We start from the raw sequence: 23,133 nt of genomic DNA on the forward strand, positions 1-23,133 counted from the left end.
GTGATTTATGTCATAGAGTGTTCTGCCTATGTTTTTCCTCTAAGAGTTTGATAGTGTCCGGCCTTACACTTAGGTCTTTAATCCATTTTGAGTTTATTTTTGTGTATGGTGTCAGGGAGTGTTCTAATTTCATACTTTTACATGTACCTGTCCAATTTTCCCAGCACCACTTATTGAAGAGGCTGTCTTTTCTCCACTGTATATGCTTGCCTCCTTTATCAAAGATAAGGTGACCATATGTGCGTGGGCTTATCTCTGGGCTTTCTATCCTGTTCCATTGTAAGAATTTTTAAGACACTTTGGAAGCAGTGTGAAGTCCATCAGTTGGGATTGCACAACTCTACTACAGTAATTTATACAGTAGAGTAGTATGTAGCTATTAAAAAGACATAAAGCAGATTGATATGTCCTAACAAGGAAGACGTACAAAATATATTGTTTTGTTGAGAAGTTGCCAAATGATAATGTATAAGATGATGCCCTTTTAAAAATAAGCTTATGTAATTTAAACAAGATGGGAGAATATATTGTATACTGTTGTATATATTAAGAAAGATTATCCCTTCGATATTACTTCTAAGTTTTACTTAATGAGAAAAGAAAGGCAATCTACTGTGAAGAAACACCTTTCAGAGGGCTGTTGTAAAGATTGAATAAAATAATAAAATAAGAAATAGAGTAAAATTTCAGTAGAGGAATGGTCTCTTTGGATCTGAAATCCAGAGGTCTTTGAATTCTTTGATACAGAAGAAGTATTAAATTTAATAAATATGGTGTTAGGGACTTGGAAATAGCAGGTGATAAACATGTATGTGAACACTATAGGCTTGCAAATTATTATAGCTGAAAGTGAGTAAGGATGCAGTTACTTAAGAGAAAACAGAGGTCAGTTTAAAATATGATCCAGTACCAGTAAATAGTATATTCTAAAGTCATGGATACCTTAAAAATCATATACTCTCACTTTCTAGATGAGAAACCTTAAGTTCAAAACAAATAATGGTTCTCTATCAAGTCATAGTCCTAATTCATGGCAGAAATAGAACTAGTCAGAACAGTTTTTCTTTGGGCCCAGTTAAGAAGAAATAAAAAGTGTCTTGAATTTAGGAGAGCTAAATTAGTGAGATTATTGAAAATTAAACAACTAAATGTGTAAAAGTATGTGGCATCTTCACGAATGGTTCCTTATGAGCCTAATAATGGCTCTACTGTACTATACCAGAAAACAGTTGTGGGTGGAGGAGCTGCTGTATTCAGGTGGTGATTAGCATGCTTGTATGTCCTGAATTATAGGCTAGAAAGCATACCCATTAAGTGGTATGATAACATGGAATCTATTAGGAGAAGATGAGAAGCTTACTAGTGAGCATAGAATTAACAAGTTGGGTAATAACTGGAAGATTCTAGTTAGTTCAGTCCGTTATTTGGACACTTAGTGTGTGTGAGACACAGTGGGGTGCTATTAAATGTTGAACAGCTGGCTCTGGAGAGTGGGGTGGTGGGACCCTGATCTGTAGCTTTTGCCAGCCCCCATAGTGTGAATACTCATATCATAGCTGACTTCCAGCTGCCTACGTGTGGTCATTGAATGAGGCGTTCAGGAGACCCGGTTCTCATGACCCAGTAAATGCTGGCTCCAGTATATCACTAGGCACAGCACTAGGCACTGAGGGTTATGCAGAGATGGACTAGACAACTAGGGTAGCCAAAGGAAATTCTAGCAGAGGTAAACTAAAAGGCCATTTCAAAAAGCTAGTTCTGGCTATATATATCATTAAGATATATATCTTACTGTATGAACTGGCAAGAAAGTAAGAATTCTAAGTGAGGGTGGGAACCCAGAGAGATAAACATAACAGTGAAGCCAGATTTTGCTTTAAGAACATTTGTCAAACTAATGGAACTTGAGCATCAATTTGCACTCCTTTGAAAGGCTCAGAGGGTAAGACATACCAAAGTAGGGAATCTGATCAAAGACCTCTTTCCCAATAAACTGGAACCCCCCAAAGGGCTAAACCCCTTAGTACAAGACTGAACAAAAGAAATTAACTTGCCCCCTCCATCTCAACTCCTAAGTGCTTCTAGAGACTGTAAGAAAATTGCCCTTCTTGAACTTCAGCACTAAGTGGAAAAGAAAACATATTAAACATAAGAGCAAATATTTTAAAGTATATTTTAAATATATAAATATTAATATTTAAGAAATATTAAATATTTATTGAAATATGTATTAATATATTTTATAATATATTTTAAGAAATGAAAGTGTTGAAAAGAAGATAAGAGCAAGTAGACTTGAAAAAGTCAAATAGAGCATCTAAAAATAAAAAATATAATAAAAATTAAATACTGGGCAGACTTAATAGGTTAATAGAGAATTTAGTGAATTGGAAGATAGGTCAGAAAAATTATCCAGACTGCAGCCCAGAGAGAAGGAATGTAAGAGAAAGAGGCTGAGTAGTCACTAAGGATAGAATGAGAAAATATTTTTTAAAAATCTTATCAGAGTGCCAAGAAGAGGAGGATAAAAGGATCACAGGTAATATCTGAAGAACTAATGGCTGAAAACTTTTAAGAACTGATGAAAGACACCAATCCATAGCTTCAAAAAAAAGTAAGAGGGACTTCCCTGGCAGTCCAGTGGTTAAGATTTCACCTTTCAGGGACTGCCTGGTCCAGTGGTAAAGAATATGCCTTCCAATGCAGAGGACGCTTGTTCAATCCCTGGTCGGGGAACTAAGATACCACATGCTGCGGGGCAGCTAAGCCCATGCGCCACAACTACTGAGCCCGCACGCCTCAACTAGAGAGCCTGCGTGCCGCAAACTACAGAGCCCACACGCTCTGGAGCCTGTGTGCCGCAACTAGAGAGAGAAAACCCGCACGCCACAACCAGAGAGAAACCCGCGCACCACAGCTAGAGAGAAGCCCACGTGCTGCAACTAAGACCTGCCTGATGTAGCCAAAAAAAAAAAAAAGAGATTTCACCTTCCAATGCAGGGGTGTGGGTTCAGTCCCTAGTCGGGGAGCTAAGATCCCACATGCCTCATGGCCAAAAAAACCCCACCAAAAACAGAAGCAATACTGTAGCAAATTCAATAAAGACTTTAAAAATGGTCCACATCAAAAAAAAATTTTTTTTTAAGTAACAGCATATGTGACAAAAGCGGGGACAGCATTTGTTCCTCATAATTGGTATAGCACAGCAGTCCCCAACCTTTTTGGCATCAGGGACCGGTTTTATGGAAGACAGTTTTTCCAAGGATGGGGTGGGGTGGGAGGGGATGGTTCAGGCAGTAATGCGAGTGATGGGGAGCGGCAGAGGAAGCTTTGCTCACTTGCCTGCTGCTCACCTTCTGCTGTGCTGCCCGGGGGTTGGGGACACCTGGAATAGCACATACGATTTTTTGCTTCCAAAGTTTTTAATGAGGTCACTCCACCAATTAAATATTGTTTTAAAGCTCTCCTAAGAAAAGGCTTTTGTGACATCTCTTGGTGATACTGTTAGGTTTCAGTAGTCTTTGTTATCGTTTTCTCTTCCTAAATTCTTCATGCCATTTATACTACTTCAACTCCTTGTTGATTCCATCTCTTGCTAATCCTTACAGCAGTTGTGAATAAGTATTGCCCAGAACTGTAGCACTGTTGTTCACTCACTGAATTTGTAAAAGCTGTCATGATCTTTTTTGTCCTAATATAGTGCCTAGTGAGGACTGAAGTTTCTTTTAATGGTAAATTATAGTAAAATACATATAACAAAATGTACCATCTAAACCATTAAGTGTACCGTTCAGTAGTGTTAATTGCATTCACATTGTTGTACAACCAATCTGCAGAACTCTCTTCTTTTTGTAAAACTGAAACTCTGTACCCATTAAATAGCAACTTGTCATTTCCCCTTTCTTCCATGCCATTTGAGAATTGAAAAACTGTCCCTTCTACCAGAGGCCTGTAACTCATACTGTCAGTGAGTGTGTTAACAAGAAAACAGACAAGAAATTTGAGTGTGTTTGTTATTTAAGATGGTACTAAATCTGTAAAAACATTGCCTGAAATTTGATAATTTAATAAGAATAATTTTACTATAATATAATTTAATAATAATAATAATATGATAATAGTACATTAATTCAGTCTGTATTTTTAATGTTCACTTTTAGGAAACATACAAATCCAAACCAAAACTAAGAAAGTAAGGTGTGATAGTTTGTTTTACTAAAAGATTCATTTCACCAAAGAATTCACCACAGATTTTCTTGAAATAGACATTCTGTTGCATTTAAATGTTATAGAAAGTAGCCAGTTTGATGGGAAAATATCTGTAAATTACCTTGGAATTATATTAAAAGAATAAATACTAGTCATGATTTTCTATTACATGTCCTATTGCTTTTCGTTTTTAAAAATTGTATTTTATTTAATCTTTTATAATTCAGAAACTACTTAATCCACAGGATTAGATTGGATTAGGTGTTTTTACATGTTATTAAATTATTCTTCTTTAGTCATTTTTTTAATGTATGCATTCTGTTTCATTATGTGGATGTGCCATAATTTATTTATGTAACTTATTGAAACGTGCAAGTTTCATATTTTTCATTATTAAAACAATGTTTCAGTGCACATTGTTCACATCTGTGATGATTTTTTTCAGAATATTCTTAGAAGTGGAATTGCTGGGTCATGCAAAATGTTAAGCTTTTTTTAAAAAAATATATTTATTTTTGGCTGCGTTGGGTCTTCATTGCTGTGCGTGAGCTTTCTTTAGTTGTGGCGAACGGGGGCTACTCTTTGTTGCGGTGCACGGGCTTCTCATTGACGTGGCTTCTCTTTGCTGGGGAGCACGGGCTCTAGGCGCACAGGCTTCAGTAGTTGTGGCTCTCGGGCTCTACAGTGCAGGCTCAGTAGTTGTGGCGCACGGACTTAGTTGCTCCGAGGCATGTGGGATCTTCCCGGACCAGGGCTCGAACCCGTGTCCCCTGTATTGGCAGGCGGATTCTTAAGCACTGTGCCACCAGGGAAGTCCCTAACTGTTAAGCTTTTAAACACTTGTCACATTTGCTTTGAGAAGGGCTGTCCCAGAGCAGATTAGTACAAGAAGACCCTTTCTCCAACATTGTGTGGGGTGTGTGTGTATGTATGTGTGTGTGTGTGTATTTTAACATTTTTGAGTAGTGAAAATATCTCATTTGAATTCCACTTCAAGTTGTTTCAGTTCCACTTCTGGTTACCCGTGAAGTTGAACGTTTTATTTTTGTATATCCTAGACCTTTATTTGAAAGAATATTCTTGAAGATCATAAAATACTAAATCTAGTGTTTTTCTTTTATTCTGTGACTTCTCTGAAGAATTTAGGTCTTGACTAACACTTTCTACTTCCCTTTCCATGACTTAGGTTTTACTATATAATTCTAGTTCCCCCAATTCTCAACTCACTAGCTCTTTTTCCTCCTACAACTGAACTCGTAGTATTGTCCTCTGAAGATTTGTCCCTTTGCTTTTGAGTTTGTATTCTCTTCAGTCTAATATAATATCCTTTTTGCTAGCCTTTGGTCATCTGGAAAACTTCTGTCTAACAGAAGGAAACTGAGCTAGTGATACAGGCTGGGTACTGCCTTGGATTTCAGAAGCACACAGGTCTCTGGCTTGTCCCTCTCTCTTCCTTCCTCTTATCAATCAAGCCATCAATCAGGTCGTCAATTTCACTTTTTTCCATTTGTGTTGTCACTATTCTAGTTTAGGCTAACACTTGAGAGATAGTCTAATTCATCTCCCTGCCTCTGGTTTTTTCCCCCAGTCATCCTACACATCACTAGGTAATTAATTTTGTGAAAATACTATCATGATCATGTCATTTCTTATCTCAGAACCCTTAAGTGATTTCTCTTTTCTTAGAGCAGTGGAAATAAGTTTTGTAGACTCGCTAATTAATATCCATTTACTTACAATAGGTTGTTAAACTTACACACTGTCCTACACTGCTGACCAGAGATGGAGATCGCATTCGAAGTAATGGAAAGTTTGGGGGCCTTCAGAATAAAGCTCCTCCAATGGATAAACTTCGGGGAATGGTCTTTGGAGCTCCAGTACCAAAACAGTGCCTGATCTTAGGGGAACAAATAGGTAGGTTAAATAAGTACTTAATAATTTCTCATTTGATTTTAACCCTTTATTTGGACCTTGTTTATCGAGACTCTAACATCAAAACATAACCAGTAACAGATATGAATAAGATGTTTTTGTCCAGTACTTCCAGCTTTCTTACACCAAATAGTTTTGAAATACATATATAGGAAGTAGGTTTTCCTTCATATTTTCATTCTTATCTTGAAATAAAAGATTTCCTTGTTGAGGAAACCAGTATGTCATCAAATCATAATACTTCTTTTTGTATCAAAGTTGGTAACTATCTAGATATATCTTTTTTAGTGTGTGTGACATGTGACCTCCCTCCCCCATTTTCCCTTCTGCAGGCTGTGTCCCCTTATTTCTAGTTGGCTGGTATAATTGTCTGTACATCTGTGCTCTGAAGTGCTTATACTTTACAGGAGGGTCCCCTGCAGGCCATCATCTAAGAGCCTGTTTGCTCTTAATTTTATATAGTTCTAATACGCTTGGATATCTACTTTTCCAGCAAAAAGTAGTTTGTTGTTAACTTTAAAAATATATAGTAAATTGTAATAAAATACATATAACAAAGTTTATCATCTTAATTATTTTTACATGTACAGTTCACTAGTGTTAAGTACATTCACACCCTTCTGCCGCCAATCTTCAGAAATCTTTGCCCGCCCCTGGCAACTGCCCAGGTTTCTGTCTCTGTGAATTGACTCCTGTAGGCGCCTCATGTATGTGGAATCAGAGTCTTAGCCCTTCTGTGACTGGCTTACGTCACTTAGCATAATGTCCTCCAGGCGCTTCAGTGTTGTAGTATGTGGCAGAGTTTCTTTTTAAGACTGAATAATATTCTATTGTATGTATACACCACATTTTGTTGTTAATTTTTTTAAGTGTAATATACATAGAGAAAAGTGCACATTTCATAAATATACAAGTTTTTCACAAAATGAACACTGCTTCTGTATTAAGAAATAGAACATTATCAGCCCCGCAAAAGGCTTCTCAGGGCTCTTCGAGTCACAGCCTGACCCCCTCTCCAAAGTATAACAACTTTCTTGACTTAAAAGAACATAGATTAGTTTTTCCCATTTTTGTACCTTATGTAGATGGAATTATGCAATCCACGCTTTTTTGTGTGTCTGGCTTTGTTCAACACTGTGTATGTAGTTGTAGTTCATTTTAATTGCAGGATAGTATCCCACTGTGTACATATACCACAGTTTATTTCTTTATTATTCTGCTGTTGAGGAATTTGGGTAGTATCCAGTTTGGCGTTATTACTTCAACCCCCAGCAATGTTTAAAATAGTAATTGAGAAAGATGGTAGGATATCTCATATTTTCTTTTATGAGATAGTCAGGTGCAGCTGCAAGAGGAGACACGAGAGGCTCAGGAAAACAAAGTTTATTATACTCACAGGTCCTAGGGACAGGAGGCACAGCCTGCCACACAGGGGCCACATGGAAGAACACCAGGGTGGTCAGCAGGCAGAAGACAGGAGCAAGGAGAGTGCTTCAGCCACAGCCTTTACTGGGGTCTCTGCAGCAAAGGGATGACAAGGTCAACAGCTTAGGGTTGACTACCTTGAATAATTTGGTCTTTGGGCTCTAGGCGTGGTTTCTAGCTAGTTGCCTGGTACCTGGCTCTGAGATGATTAAGGCAGAGGAATGTTACTCCTTGGGGTGCAGGGGCCAGATAGAGGAAGCTTGGCTCTGGATTGGTTAGTTTGTGTATCAAAGGCATGCTAGACCCTTAGCTATCTCTAAGAATTGGCTCGTCCCAGGCGAGGCAATCTCTCGCCAGCCAGAAAGGCTTTTTAAGATGTCAAAACATCATAATATACAGAAAGTTTAAATTATAAACAATACAGAGTTTCATACTTCTGTTAATGATGGCAGTGAATGCATGAAAAAAATCTTCTCTATAGAAAATAAGTGAACATCTAAAGAAACTGATAAGAAATAAGAGAAAACAATTTAGTCAGAGGCAGTGAATCAGCATAAAAACCCTCAACTCAAAAAAAAAAAAAAAACAACCCTCAACTCTTATCACTCCAGCACTACAGTTTATGGCAGTGGATCCCAAACTAAAAGGAATTACCTGTGGAACTTTAAAAATGCACAGGTATTTTTGACAGAATTTCCAGTTTACCTGGGCATCTGACTGTCAGTATAACAGTAAGGCCTTATCTGTAGATCTTCGGGATGAAAAGATTATAATTAAAGATTTCTGTGCCCTATTGGTTTGTCAAACATGTAAAGTTAACAGATAATGCAAGGACTTAAAAAATATAAGTTACTTTTTCTTCTTGATAAATATCTTCAAAGATACACTCCACATACAGACTAATGATTCAACAATAAGCACTCAAATATTAGACAAACGGTTTGAAAAATCCAATGAGACAATTTAAGATTACTGGATATGTATAAAGTACTTTTGATTTTAAGCGATAGCAACCAGGCCTGACCACTTTTAAGTGAAACAGGAATGTATTGGAAAGAATGGAGGAAATCACACATTCAAAGGAGATTGGAAACAGCCAAGACAAAAACAAGGATGGCTCTGGGACATTCAGCAGCCTGAGCTCCTTGCATCTTCACCTAGAAGGGCATCTCTTAACATGACTCAGAGCCCACAACCCCTAGGAGAGAGAAGTTTCCTCTGGAATCAGCCAGCCATAGTAAGGATCAGATAGAACAGAGCTTTGAGGAAACTCTTCCTTGTGTATCATGGGATTGTTTGCAGAGAAAAAGCAATTTTGAACTAGACTACCACCACAAAACTTGCCTGCTTACTAGCACAATTAAAAGCAGAGTGCCTTCTAATTTTGCTTAGACCGTGTTTTGCATTATAGCATTTGATATGAGATAATGAAATAAGAGCAAATAAATTTAGAGCATAAAACAGAAGAAAAAACGAGTATTTACATGTTGTAAAATAAGATGATTAGAAATAAGACCTTGAATAACATGTGAATACATGAAGTTCTTTCATTTAAAGACATTCAGATTTAAAAAATCTAGTACCAGGATATATTAAAAATAGCTGCCATTTATTGAGTGCTTAACATGTGCCAGGAAGTAGAGTTAAATAAAGTGAGTAAAGAGAGAAGTGTGGAAATTTAAATGACATGAGAAGCCACATGGTCAGTAAGCCATAGAACAGAACTCAAACCCAGAGCCAGCTGTACCTGAAGCCTATTCTCTCCATGACACTGCTTTATATCTTTTATAAGAAACTCCCTTCTACACCAATACAGTGTAAAATTAAAGAATTAACAAAGATGAAATGTAAACATTGAATAGACGAAATCACAAGTAACAGTATTAGTGTCAAAGTTAACTTCAAGGCAATGGCACTAAAAGGACAAAGATAGATTCATTTTGATAACAGATATATTCCATACTAGAGGTCCAAAAGTTAATTAACTTGATTCAATAAATTACATAATCAAATTTCTTAAAACTGTTGATTATACAGAGACAGAAATATTGTTATGAGAAACCATTAATCCATGATAGGTCGTTAGTCAAAAAACAAGGAATTGTCTCCTAATAAGTTGTAATACCAGTACCTTCTTAGGTAAGAAGGTAATATGTCACAAAAAATTCAGTTGGGGCTTCCCTGGTGGCGCAGTGGTTGAGAATCCGCCTGCCAATGCAGGGGACACGGGTTCACGCCCTCGTCTGGGAGGATCCCACATGCCGCGGAGCAACTGGGCCCGTGAGCCACAGTTACTGAGCCTGCGCGTCTGGAGCCTGTGCTCTGCAACAAGAGAAGCCGCGATAGTGAGAGGCCCGTGCACCGCGATGAAGAGCGGCCCCCGCTTGCTGCAACTAGAGAAAGCCCTCGCACAGAAACAAAGACCCAACACAGCCATAAATAAATAAAAATAAATAAATTTAAAAAAAAAACAAAACACAAAGAGGCCCCCCATCACTGCTCATGAAACCATTGTTCAAAAAAAAAAAAGAAGAATCATGCAGAGTTAATACAAAGTAGGTGTGAACGTAAATATCTAAAAAAAAAAAAAATTCAGTTGATCAAACTGCTACTCAGCTACAATGAGACTACAAATTACAAAAAGCAAAATTTACTTAGGATAGTAACAGAACTAAAAAATAACTTACTCCTTTCCTTTCAAAGTAAGCTCAAATAGTGGATATTTAGAAACAACTATTTTGTCAAAAAAAGTTTAAATATTAAAAAGAATGAGAATATTACACATTATACATAGGAGGCATGAAGACAGCTGAGATCAAATGTAAACCTACAGGCTTAACGCTTTTATTATTAAATGAGAAAAACAAATTAATAATTCAACTCAAATGAGAGGAGGGAAAAAATACATCTCAAGAAACAAGTACAACCAAATGGATTGCAAAAAAAGGAAACCTTTGTATTGAATATATAATTCGTAAAGATGGTCTTTGGGCAAAAATAAATACAATAGGAGTAATGGCTCAAAGGATGCATTCAGATATAGAGATTTCTTAGGTTTTCATAATATTATAAATACATTTAGCATGTCCAAATAAAGTGGACTAAATTCTAGAAAATTGCAAATGAACAAAATTGACTTAAATAAGGAAGAAAACTTATACAGACCATTGCCTGAAGAAGTGTTCAAAAAGTTAACTCCATCCTATAGGTTTTTCATAAGTGAATTTCAAATATAATTTGTTGCAGAATATAGATAAATATGGAGATCACTCAGGGCAGCTTATGAAACTAATAACAAACTTATTTCCCAAAATGGCACAGGCAAAGAAAACTTATAGTACCACCATTCTTCACCTGTGTTCAGGAAGTTCTTAGCACAGTTGAATAGAAATAAGAAAGTTTAATCTTGAAAGGAACACTTCATTTTAATGTTCCCTTATCTACAATGGTTTTGCCCCAGATATGTTCATGGCTTGATTCTTTTCTTTCCAGTTCTATACTTTAATGTCACACCTTCAGGGACTTCCCTGATCAGCCTATCTAAAATAGAAACACCCACCTTGGAGAGAAGGGCTTTTTGACAGACAAGTACTGGCACACGTGAGAAAACATTTTATAGTTAATTTTTTTAAAGTTTACATAAAAATTTTAAAGCACCTTGAAGAAAATGGAAGGGCAAATGACAAACTGGGGAAAATTGTATATATGGTAGACAAAGGTGTTATAGTCTTATTATTAAAAGCAACCTTTAAAAATCAAGAAAAAAGACAAAGACTAATAGAAAAATAGGTGGATAACATGAATAAGCAATTTTCAAGAGAATAATAATAGTTACTATTTGAGGGCTTATTATGTCCCACATACATTGTTAAGCTTGTCACTTGAATTATTTCATTTACTGCTGTTCTCCTCATTTTACAGATGAGGAATTTGAGCCTCAGAAATGTTAGATATGTAAGGCAGTTATACTCCAATAAAGATGTTTAAAAAAAAAAAAAGTTAGATAACTTTGCCAAGTTCAGGACAGTGTATGTGTTCATTTGCACAGTGACACAAAAGAGTAGAAAGAAAAATGTTTTTTTCCTGAATTACATAATTGAGATAATTTACTTCTCCATTATCCTTTTCTATATATTTTTCCAGATCTGCCTCAGTGAACAATGTGTCACCTAAAAATTAGGTGACAAAATTTACTAGAACTTCTGCTCTGGTTTGTTCCCGAAGAGTCTACCCCTGGATACACTGAAATAATCTTTCTTAATATGTAGCATAGAGAAATAAACACACTGTAATTTGAGCTTTTGTCCCTTTACATGAACTAATTTTTAATTTTATTTTATTTTTAATTTTAAGCTACACTTTTTTTTAAAAATATTTATGTATTTATTTAGGCTGCGCCGTGGTTTAGTTGTGGCACGCAGGGTCTTTGTTGCGGCATGCGAACTCGTAGTTGCGGCATGCATGTGGGATCTAGTTTCCTGACCAGGGATTGCACCCCAGCCCCCAGTATTGGGAGTGCGGATTCTTACCCACTGGACCACCAGGGAAGTCCCTAATTTTTTATTTTAAAGTATTTTGCTGTTTTCACAGTAAAGCATCATTAGTTTTTTTCCTAGATAATTAAAATTTTCAGACAACATATAATGTTAGAGCTCTAAAATCATTTATAAACAGAATTAAATATGAATTTTTAGTTTTTCTCTTCGGCAAAATTTTATTAAATGACTTGGAAAAGACTTTTATAGACACTATGGTAAATAGAAATTATATTTCATGTACAAAAAATTGGGAATTGCTAAGGCATATTAAGTTGCTTCTGTCCACCTTATGCATAAAATATGAACTTAATATTAGTGCTCCATTTCATGGGAAGTATTTAACAATCCATCTTTCAGTTTATAAATAACAAGTTGACTTAATGTTCTGTTAAAGCTTTTGAACATACTATTTCTTGAGTATTTAAAAGGTAAAAGAACCTCATAACTAACTTATTATGCTAAGAAGTAGGATTTCAACCGTTAGCGACTTGAAATTTTTATGTATCGTCTTCTGAATTAGGCAGCATCCCTGACATATGGATCTGAACATAATTTTGTAACTCATTCACATACAAAATAAATATAATTTTATGCATATAGAAAACATAACTTTAACATGAAATTAGAAATACTATCAAACCAGAAAACAGACATTTTTAGTTACCTTTGAGTTCCCAATAAATCATAAAGAATTAAGAAACATAAGGACCTTGTCATCACTCAGTTACACATATGGAATTCATATTTAAATATATGAATATTCTCATAAGTGTTCACAGGTGTGTGTTTGTTCACTCATTCCCAGAATGCTTGATAGTTTTTTAAAAATACTGTTATTGACCCTTAAAGTATAGAATATCTCATATCTTGTGTACCCTGACTCAAATAATTTCTTCTACAGTTTTATATGTAAACCCACTGTATATATTTATTAAACATTTGGGTATTTGTATGCCCATTCCCATGAATATTGATCATCTTTGTGTGACTAGAGTCTCAAAGGGTCAGATAGTAAATATTTTAGGCTCTGTGAGCCAGGAGGCAAAATTGAGGGTGTTATGAACATATTTATATAACCATTTAGAATGTAATCATTTAAAACTGTATAAACCATTCTTGGCCCATGGACTACATAGTTTGCTGACCCCTGGACTAAAGTATAGTCAATGTATTTAATTTTTGGTGTCTAATAAATCATACAAACAGGCAATAAATAGTCTCAAACTTGACCAATGTAATACGTTTTTAAACAAAGTAATGGAAGTTAAGCTTTCTGAAAATTAAGTATCCAAGAGTGTTTTTGAAAGCTGTGTTTAAGGTAATGATCATGTCTGTTGGAAGCAGTGATTTTCTTTTTTTTTCCTTTCACATCTTTATTGGAATATAAATGCTTTACAGTGTTGTTACAATGTTAGTTTCTGCTGTACAACAAAGTGAATCAGCTATATGTATACATATATCCCCATATCTCCTCCCTCTTGAGCCTCCCTCCCACCCTCCCTATCCCATCCCTCTAGATAGTCACAAAGCATCAAGTTTACCTCCTTGTGCTATGTAGCAGCTTCCTACTAGCCATCCATTTTACATTTGGTAGTGTATATATGTCAGCTACTCTCTCACTTCATCCCAGCTTCCCCTTCCCCCCCTGTGCCCTCAAGTACGTTCTCCACGTCTGCATCGTTATTCCTGCCCTGCCACTAGGTTCATCAGTACTGGGAAGCAGGGATTTTCTAATAATGCTATATTTAGTGCATTCTTCCCCTTCTCACAAATTTGTGTGGAGTTAGGTTGAATACTGAGTATCAAACAGGATGTAAACACTGACTGAGAGAGTGATTTAATTCAGAGTGCTTTTATGTAGAAAACTCTTTCCTGACACAGAAATTTATTAAAGTCAAGCAGCTGAAGAAAATTAATATTTAACAGCACCAGTCTTGTGCTGGGGTCTTAACTGTGCTTTTTTATTTTATTTGTTTACATCGAACGTTAAAAGTAGTTCCCACATGTTACTGTAACAACACTCAGTGTTGCTGATTCTTCTTTCCTAAAACACTGCTTTGATATGATTTAATCGAATGTCTTTGGTTTCTTTGCAGATCTTCTTCAGCAGTACCGCACTGCTGTCTGCAGGTTGGGCAGTGTGAACAAGGACCTTAACGGGCAGTTGGAATACCTTCACACTCCGGATATGAAGAAGAAAAAACAGGAACTTGATGAACAAGAGAAGAATCTCAAACTGATAGAGCAAAAACTAGGTATTGTACTTTCTGTTAACATCTTTCTCTGCATGAAGATAGTGTTCATGATTAGAGAGAGTTCAGTTACAAGAAGAAAGAATGTGAATGATCCAGAACTTAAATTACAGACACTCTTGACCTCCAAGTGAACTGACAAATGTTTGTAAGCTGTTCGGTCAACAGGAGTAGTAAGAAGCATTCTCAGTATTATTTATTAATTACTCTTCTATAAATTAAGACATTCACTTTTATTGCTTATAATAATTCCAATCTTTTAAAGGTTAATTTTCTACATTTTCTGTCTTTACAGGTATGACTCCCACGCGTAAGTGTAATGACTCACTGCGTCATCCAATGACAGACTGTCCAATTCCTCCTAAGAGAATGAGAAGAGAAGCTACAAGACAAAATAGGTGAGTCTACTATGACCCGAAAGTTACGATTGCTTAGTTTGTCAAGGTTTTGGCTCTTTATACTTTAAATATAGCATGAGGGTATTTTACCCACCTTGAACCAGAATTATTTTGTTTCTTTTTAACTGAACTGAGTGATGATGGATAATGAAGATAAGATGTAATCATTATTTTCTCCTAGGATGCTCCAGTTTTCTAAATGATTTTTGCAAATTATTTGCAAAATACACTGCATTCTGCTTCATAGGATCAGCAACTTAAGTATAGAATATAGAATATGCAGAATCATTTGTACATTACTCATATAAAAGTTCCTTATGATATGTGTTTTGGAAAATCAGGTACCATTTATATAGCTCACCAAGAAGCCAACAAAGCCATCTGCATCCTAACTCAGTGAAGAAAATTGTCTGTTTCAGAATAGATGCTAGTAAGGCCATCCCACAGAAAGATACCATAGTACTGGGATTTATTATACATTATTTCAAAAGGTTCAAATATAGACTCTGCCTGAATAAGTTTCTCGTATTGACCTTTGAGGAGTTCCTTTGAGACCGTGGTATTTAGAATTGGTATTCTGTGCCCTATCCATCTACATATTCTACATTTATTCAGTAACTATTTGATTATTTTGTGCTATATGTTGCTGGGTGAATAAAAGTGACATGGTTCTTGCCCCCATGGGAGGTCTGCAATCCTGTGCAGAAGAAGGACAATTCAAAAAAGTAAACCTTCTTCTATATGTAAAAATATAGAATAATGTTAAGTTTTACAAAAGAACAAAGGATAGGACTTCCCTGGTGGCACAGTGGTTAAGAATCCGCCTGCCAGTGCAGGGGACACGGGTTCGAGCCCCGGCCCAGGAAGATCCCACATGCAGCGGAGCAACTAGGCCAGTGCGCCACAACTACTGAGCCCGCGTGCCACAACTACTGAAGCCCGCATGCCTAGAGCCCGTGCTCCGCAACAAGAGAAGCAGCCTCAATGAGAAGCCCGCACACCGCAACAAAGAGTAGCCCCCGCTCATCGCAATTAGAGAAAGCCCGTGCACAGCAACAAAGACCCCAACACAGCCAAAAATAAATAAATTTTAAAAAAAAAAGAACAAAGGATGAAGTGATATACAATAATGGGAAAACGATGTTGGTTGTTGAGAAAGATGCATTTTAACAGAGAACTGAAGGATGAGAAGCCAGCCATGTAGGGATTGGTTTCAGTCAGAGGGAGAATAGGTATGAAAGCTCTGAGAAAATAACAAGCCTGGCATATTTGAGGAACTGAAAAGATGCTTGTGAGTCTAAAATATAGTGGGTAAGAGGGAGAAAGTCCCAAGAGGTGGTTGGAGAGGTAGACAGAAGCCATGGTATGCCCCTCCCCAAAATAATATCTTGCAAAAAAATTGTGAGATAATGACACCAACTCATTGATATATTCATATAGAAAAGACATGTTCATTCTTTCTTATATGAACTTTCAGGGTAACCAAATAATTGGAGAAAGTTTTATATAGAAGTTCTTCTTTATAAAGTTCTTTATATAAGAATAAAGTATAAGAAGCATGATAAAATTAAAACATCACATTTTGGCCACTCCTAATAAAATAATAGATTTAGGGAATAATAATCAATGGATACCCAAATGATTAGGTAAAAGGTTGAGGGGGAAACTTAATAATAATGGCCCCCCTGCTGTAGGAGGGGCCCCAATAAAGCTTGCCTGAAAAAAAATAATAGTAATGATAATAATGGAAAGATCAGATGGACATTCCTAAACCCACTGATTAAAAAGCAGGATATTTGCTATTATGTGATTCAGTAGAGAAATAACCTGAATCTAATGAAGCTTCCAGTCAGCCTTTCTCAGCTGGGGTTCTGTGCAGGAAATAAGCATTGCAGAAAACTGGGTGACTTTTCCCCAGGATAGTTCATCTAACATTCTAGATGCGCAGGAGGAGGTTAATTCATTGCATACAATAGATACCTTAAGGTATTAAGGCTTAAATCTCTCACGAATTTGAGAAGAGCCTTCAATTTAACTCCAAGTGTACAGGAAATAAGGGAAATTTAGGAACAAGTTAAGTGATGCTACCAGGAAGCAATTAGCCAAATCTAGAATGTCAAGAATGTAACATTGTACAGGACAAATGACTGGTTTTGTTAATAAATTAATGACATAAAAGAAGCATAGGGAGAAGGATGAACTGTTTGTTATAGAATAAAAGTAACTGAAAGGTATAACAATCAAATGTAAATTGTAGACCTTGTTTGGATATGGATTTGAATCTTTAAAATGCAATTTTGAAGAAATTGGAGAAATTTTTAAATCACCTGGATATTAGATATATTAAGAAATTGTGAATTTTTTGTATAACAGCATCATAGAGTTTATAGTAAGATAAATATACAGTTAGAAATGTATACTGAGGTATTTACCAGTTCAGGATGAAAAAAAAAGTGACAGCATATCAAAATAAGAGTGGGCAAAATGTTATTATATTATTTCTTCTGCTTTTCTGTAGGTTTGCCATAATTTTTATGGAAGATGGGAAACATTTTTCCAGTTTTTTAAAAGACCAAGTGAGGAAATTCCTGTCAAGCAGTTTTAAAGTACATATTCTTGAGGCTGCCCTGCAGCCTCAGCACTGAATTAGCCTAGGACCTTACAGTTCTACAGAACTACAAATGATGTCATTAATTTGGATCTTGTTAATTAAGATTTTGTAGCAATTCAGAGGTGGTATGGGCTAAAGTTTCTTTTTTAGTTTTAATTTATATTTAAGTTGTTAGTAATAGTATCATTTTCATTAAAGTAGTACATGTATATAAATGAATTGGTGTATAGATTTAGTGTTGTACTGTAAAATGTGAACCACACATGTAATTTAAAATTTTCTAGGAGCCATTTTAAAAGAAACAGCGAGATTAATTTTAATAGTATATTTTATTGAACACAGTGTACAAAATATTATCATTGCAACATACTGCAAATAGTAAGTTATTAATGAGATATTTTAAATTCTTTTTTTCATACAAAGTCTTCAAAATTCAAAAGACAGCAAATCTCTATTAGGACTAGCTACATTGCAAGTGCTCTGGAGCCACACAAGGGTAGTGGCTACCAGATTGGACAGCACAGGTATTGAAAGAGCTCATGATGATGAAATCTTGCTCCTGTGTATCCTTACCCCATCCCATTTCCCAGAGGCAACCTTTGTTTTAACTGTTCTGGTTATTCTGTTGTTGCCTCCGTTTTTTGTATACATTATGTCGGTCTTGTTTTATCAGCTTTCAGACAGCACAGCCCACCCAACACCTTGGTGTGGAGGTCTCTCTTGCCTGGCCCACCTCATGACTTTTGGACTAAATTGTTCTGAATTATTTTACAGCTTACCCTTTCTCGTGATTATTTAGTTATATTCTCTCCTGTAACCATCAACCCAGTCCTCCATGCTTTTTTCAAAGGTAGAAGGTGATAAACAACATATATTATTATGGCTATGTAAATATTTAGTGTAGGCAAAGTGTGTGCTAGGATTACATTTCCCTCTCTGTAAGGTTCTAACGTCATGACCCTTACTTAGGCCGCCAGTCAGTGTTCCAAGCATGAAAGTCAAATAAATCTTCTATACTGTATCAGTTCTTAATCATGTTAAATTTTAATCCGGTTCTTATTTAGACTGTTTCTTGGATGTTGTTAACTTGTGTGGAGTTTCTAATTTTCTTTCTTTTTTCCTTCACTACGTAACTTGATCATGTATTCTTCCACCTGCTTTAGTAACTAGTAACCATGTAGGCCTTCTGGGTCCTCCTTGGCTGCTCTCTTGGGTTGAATCCATTGTTTCTTGGATTCCTTGTCTTTCTTTCTCTCATAACTTCCTTATGAAAAGTGTGTAGAAAGAAACTGGAGCCCTTGCATGTCTGAAACGGTCTTCCTTCTGCCTTCACATTTGATTGAGGTTTTCTGGGAATTACAGGATAGAAACAAGGCTGGAATATACTAAAGGAGAAGGTACTGGGAATAGTCGAGAGACAGTGGGACACAGTGCCTGGTGGAACCCTGGACTCAGTCAGAGAAGTCCAGCCCAAAACAGGAAGGATGGGAGCAGAATGGAAAAGGAGAGGAAACCTAGCCTAGAACATGCCAGATTTTCAACCCCAAACTTTGAGAGCTTTGTTCTCTTGTTCCAGGAATTAAAGCTCCCACCAGGAAGTTACATAATGATGGTAATTAGTTAGTTAAATGTTGGTATATTGGCTTCTGGTGTACTTGGTGGCACCCTAGAGGCTTGTCCATTGCCAGCATCTAGGGACTCGCAACCTACTCGTTGGCTCTCCAGCCGCACCCTTAAAGCAAAGCCTGTTTGTCCACGCCCCTGCTCCCACTGTCCCTTAAAATTCCCACTCAGAGAGGAGCCTTAATGGGAAAACAGTTCTATTTTTATAACAGCAGAAGAAATCCAGGCCAGCAGCACAGTCCTCTTTCTTAAATGTAATCGTACAACCAAGAGACATCACACATATGAGGGGAGTCAACACATGTGAAGGGAGATCCAAGATAAATAGCAAAACCAACCCTGGAAGATGATTCAACCGAACTCTTTTAAAAACTGTACGCAATTCCTGATTAGATTGCAGAAGGAGTTATATTCATGAAACTAAGAGGGTATTAGGAGAAAAAAACAGCCAGGACAAGATTACAGATTACAAATACTGTTGCTGAAATTTAAAAATTCAAAGGACTAAGGGTGGGGGAAACCAGGCGAGGAGGGGGAAAAAAATTCAAAGGACTAAAGTAAAGGAAACTTCCCAGAAAAATAGGGAAAATATGTGAAGAGAAAGGAGAGGAGATGTAGAGAACCAACTGAGACTATCAGGAATCCTAGAAAGAAGAAAATGGAGAAGAAAAATCATGTGGAAGAGAATTCCCAGGGATGAAAGGGTCCATTGAACGCCCAGCACAATGACTGACAAAAGATATACCAAGATAATTCATAGCAAAACTGTAGAATATCAAGAAAAGGAGGAGGAGTGTAAATGTTTTCATAGAGAGAGAGAGACCATATTGTCAGTACAGCTTTTGGCACACAGAAAACAAACGTCTAGCTTTGTGGTGGCAGGTGAGAAGATTTAGGTTGCAAATTTGGTGTATTCTAGCCTATGGCTTCCCTTTTGCATCCTGCTTACCTTTGGAAAATTTAAAATCACTTTAAATTTCAGTTTAAAATTTAAGTCACTGTTTAATTAGTAATTTCCTCATCCCCAGCCTCTGCCCCAGTCTCTGCCTGTTCTCCATAAATCACACCATATCAAAAATGTTAGAGCACTTGAAATTAAAGTATCTTTAACAGTATTGAAACAGTGATATATTTCATCCATACAATTGGAAACAAATTCAGTAGTAGGAAATAGTAACATAATGTGTGTGTGTTTATATGTTATTATTTATATTAGTATGTGGCTATTACCTATTTATATATTTATTGTTAGCTTTTATAGGGATTATATACCATATTTCATCAACTGTAGGATGTCAGTAATTATTAGAAACACGATTTTTCATGAAACATTAAAAGAAAACACTGCAAATTAACTCATGACATTATAAGGTAGATTTCAGAGATGTTAAATGTGGAAAAATGTGGATTTTAGAATCAACAAAATATACTTAGCAATATATACTATGCAATAGACTCATTTTCTTCAGTAGAGGCTTCAGTTTTCTAATTGATTTTCTACTAATAAAGATTACAAAATAGCTCTTTATCAAAATTGTGTGTCTTCTATTTGGAGATGGCAGTTCAGGGAACTATTATTAAAAAATAAAGTATATCTGAATAAGAAAATATCTGCATAAATACATACTAAAATGTTCATTCTGTTCATCTCTACGTGAATGGAATTGTGGATATTTTTAAGTGTTTTTCCTTTTGCTTGTCTTTGTTTTGTGACTTTTCTCTAATGAGCATTGTAATTGTTAATTTTTTAAATGGTCATTTCATTTTAGGAAAGGGGAAAATAGGCAAAAATCTGCAGAATTTGGGTCTGGGATACACCATTCCAGAGAACTGTGCTACAAATTACTTATCCCTTCCTCTGTATATGTTAACTACTGTTTTTATGTTAAGCTTTTGTTAGTTTGTTGCATACATGTGAAAGAAGTGGTTATATACAAGGATTTAATTGTCTGTTTATACCAAGAATTATTATAATTAGTAGAACATAGTTCCACTGGATATTTAACCATCCAGGTCTGATGAGGGAGTTACAGGAAAGGAAAACTTTGGTACATAAAATTTACTGTGTTTTTTTTCCATTTTGATCAGGATTATAACCAAAACAGATGTGTGAGAGGTGACAGAAGAGGGGGCCATTGGTCTCCCTAAGAATGCCCTGCCTCCTTCAGCTCTGTTTCAGAAGACCAAGAGGGTGACTTACAGACGAATACTTCTGGGGATGATAACAAGTATCTAGACATGTATTTCCATGTCTAGCCAGATGGCGCTGGAAGCAACCATTCAGTTTTGTGAATCTCACCGAACAATATGGGTTTACTGGAATTCTTCCAGTCATCATGCCCTTTGGTTGTCATTATCTTGCAGATGTGTCAGAGATATGCAACTATGGTAGTGACTGCAAAACTGACACATAGCATTTATTAATCCTGAAGAAAAGTGTATGTACTATTTTTCAGTATGTTTATCATGAATATGCTAGAACTATTTCTTGAAAGCAAACCTTTTTATTACTTTTGTGTGAATTTATTTAACATAACTGTTATGTCTGTTGTGTTTAAGGAAAGTTCTAGAGGTTAGGTATTTAATTGTAAATATGCAAGGAAACTTTTAAGAATTCAGAATAAACGTAGACAAGCACAGGTATCTGGGAATTCAGATGTTAAGATATATGGAAAAACATTAAAGTGATGGGTGGACTTGTGACAGCAGTAGCATTTTAAATTTCTAAAGACTTATCCTGTATATATATGTGTATATATATATAATATGCAGCAGCAGCAATTTTATAAGTATTGTTTGACTTTATTAATACTAGATTATATAGTCTCAGCCTTAATTCTATGTTTACGTTATTTTGTAATTTTTTAGTACTATTTTTAAGGGGTTAAAGAAGTTGTACACTCCCTCATTAAGGGAATAAGGGTCTACTAGAAAGTTGCTGCAAAAACATTTGAATTGTGTATTAATTCATGCTAATGTATGTCAATATATGTCTTTGTGTCAGTCCAGGACTATTGGATTGTGAAGTTATTTTATAAGGAAATACTTTTGGTACAGTTTTGTGGCCCAGGAAATGTGTGTTTTTTAATCCTTTCTGACTATACAGTGAGGTTAATAAAGAAGATTGTTTCTTCCCTGTTGAATAGGTGTGTTTTCCTTTTTTAAAATTTAAAGCTCCCATAAAAGTTACCTTGGTAAAATATTATGATATTTAACCTCTCTTTATAATTGGAAGTCATTTAACTGTTTTGTTGAAGAAAGAAACAAAATGGCGGTAATAAGAATTAACTAAAAGAAAGATTGGATTCCTTGTAAGTAAAACTACTACTTATTAAGTGTTAAATATTAGTGCCAAAAAGGTAAGTTTCACCTTCTGAGTTTTTTGACTTTTTGAGGTTATGACTTGGTTACTTACAGTCATTATGAAATGGGTAGGATTAATATTTTTAGTATGTAACTTTCACATAATACTTTTTAGTAAAGTTTTAATTTCTATCATTTTTCTACTGTCATAATGTCTTTTCAGTTATATCTGCTAAACATTTTCATGGTATCTCTTCATGGTTATGTAATTATATTTATAAATTTACTTTTATACATGTTAATTTCATATTATTTCTCATTTTTTTTTGAACACATAGTACCTCTTTTGACTTCAAAAAGAGGTTGCTTCTTTTTAGCAGGTATATGTTTAGGGATAGGTTAGCAGCATTAAAATTCATGGTAGGACACTTGGCCTTAAAATATTAATTATCTTAAATATAAGATAAAGTTTCTCCACATCTCACCTTATGCAAGCAGTTATTTCATTTATGAATTCATCAATAACTTGAGTATCTGAAAATACTATTTAAGTATTTTGGAGAGAGATCAAATTAGTGTTAAAGAATCACTATCCCAAGTGACAAGCAATAAAGAGACATTAGTTATATTTTTTTAATGTTAGGAAGCCTAATTTCAAAGTAAAATAATGTCTGATAATATAAATTCCTAGTATTCTGATTCTTTAGACCACACTCCAATAAAACAAATAACATGGACTAGAAAATATTTATATCTTTGTGTAGTACCATATTTAAATCTTACTAATAGAATTTGCTTACATCTTTTTCACTTGTGTTTCTCCTCAGTTATTCTTAACCTCT

General features: G+C 35.6%; 1 protein-coding gene across 2 annotated transcripts in view; it reads left to right on the forward strand.

Annotated features, from left to right (window-relative positions):
- SMCHD1 (structural maintenance of chromosomes flexible hinge domain containing 1) overlaps nucleotides 1-22,091 on the forward strand; it is a 134,443-nt gene extending 112,352 nt beyond the window's left edge. For both annotated transcript variants that reach the window (XM_061169708.1, XM_061169709.1), the window contains 4 exons: nucleotides 5,952-6,123; nucleotides 14,201-14,359; nucleotides 14,652-14,754; nucleotides 21,077-22,091. In XM_061169708.1, the coding sequence (XP_061025691.1) occupies nucleotides 5,952-6,123; nucleotides 14,201-14,359; nucleotides 14,652-14,754; nucleotides 21,077-21,101 (459 nt within the window). In that variant the 3' untranslated portion in view covers nucleotides 21,102-22,091. The remainder of the gene's footprint in view (nucleotides 1-5,951; nucleotides 6,124-14,200; nucleotides 14,360-14,651; nucleotides 14,755-21,076) is intronic.
- The last annotated feature ends 1,042 nt before the right edge of the window (nucleotides 22,092-23,133 follow it).

This window comes from Eubalaena glacialis, chromosome 15 (assembly GCF_028564815.1).
Source record: "Eubalaena glacialis isolate mEubGla1 chromosome 15, mEubGla1.1.hap2.+ XY, whole genome shotgun sequence".
NCBI lineage: Eukaryota > Metazoa > Chordata > Mammalia > Artiodactyla > Balaenidae > Eubalaena > Eubalaena glacialis.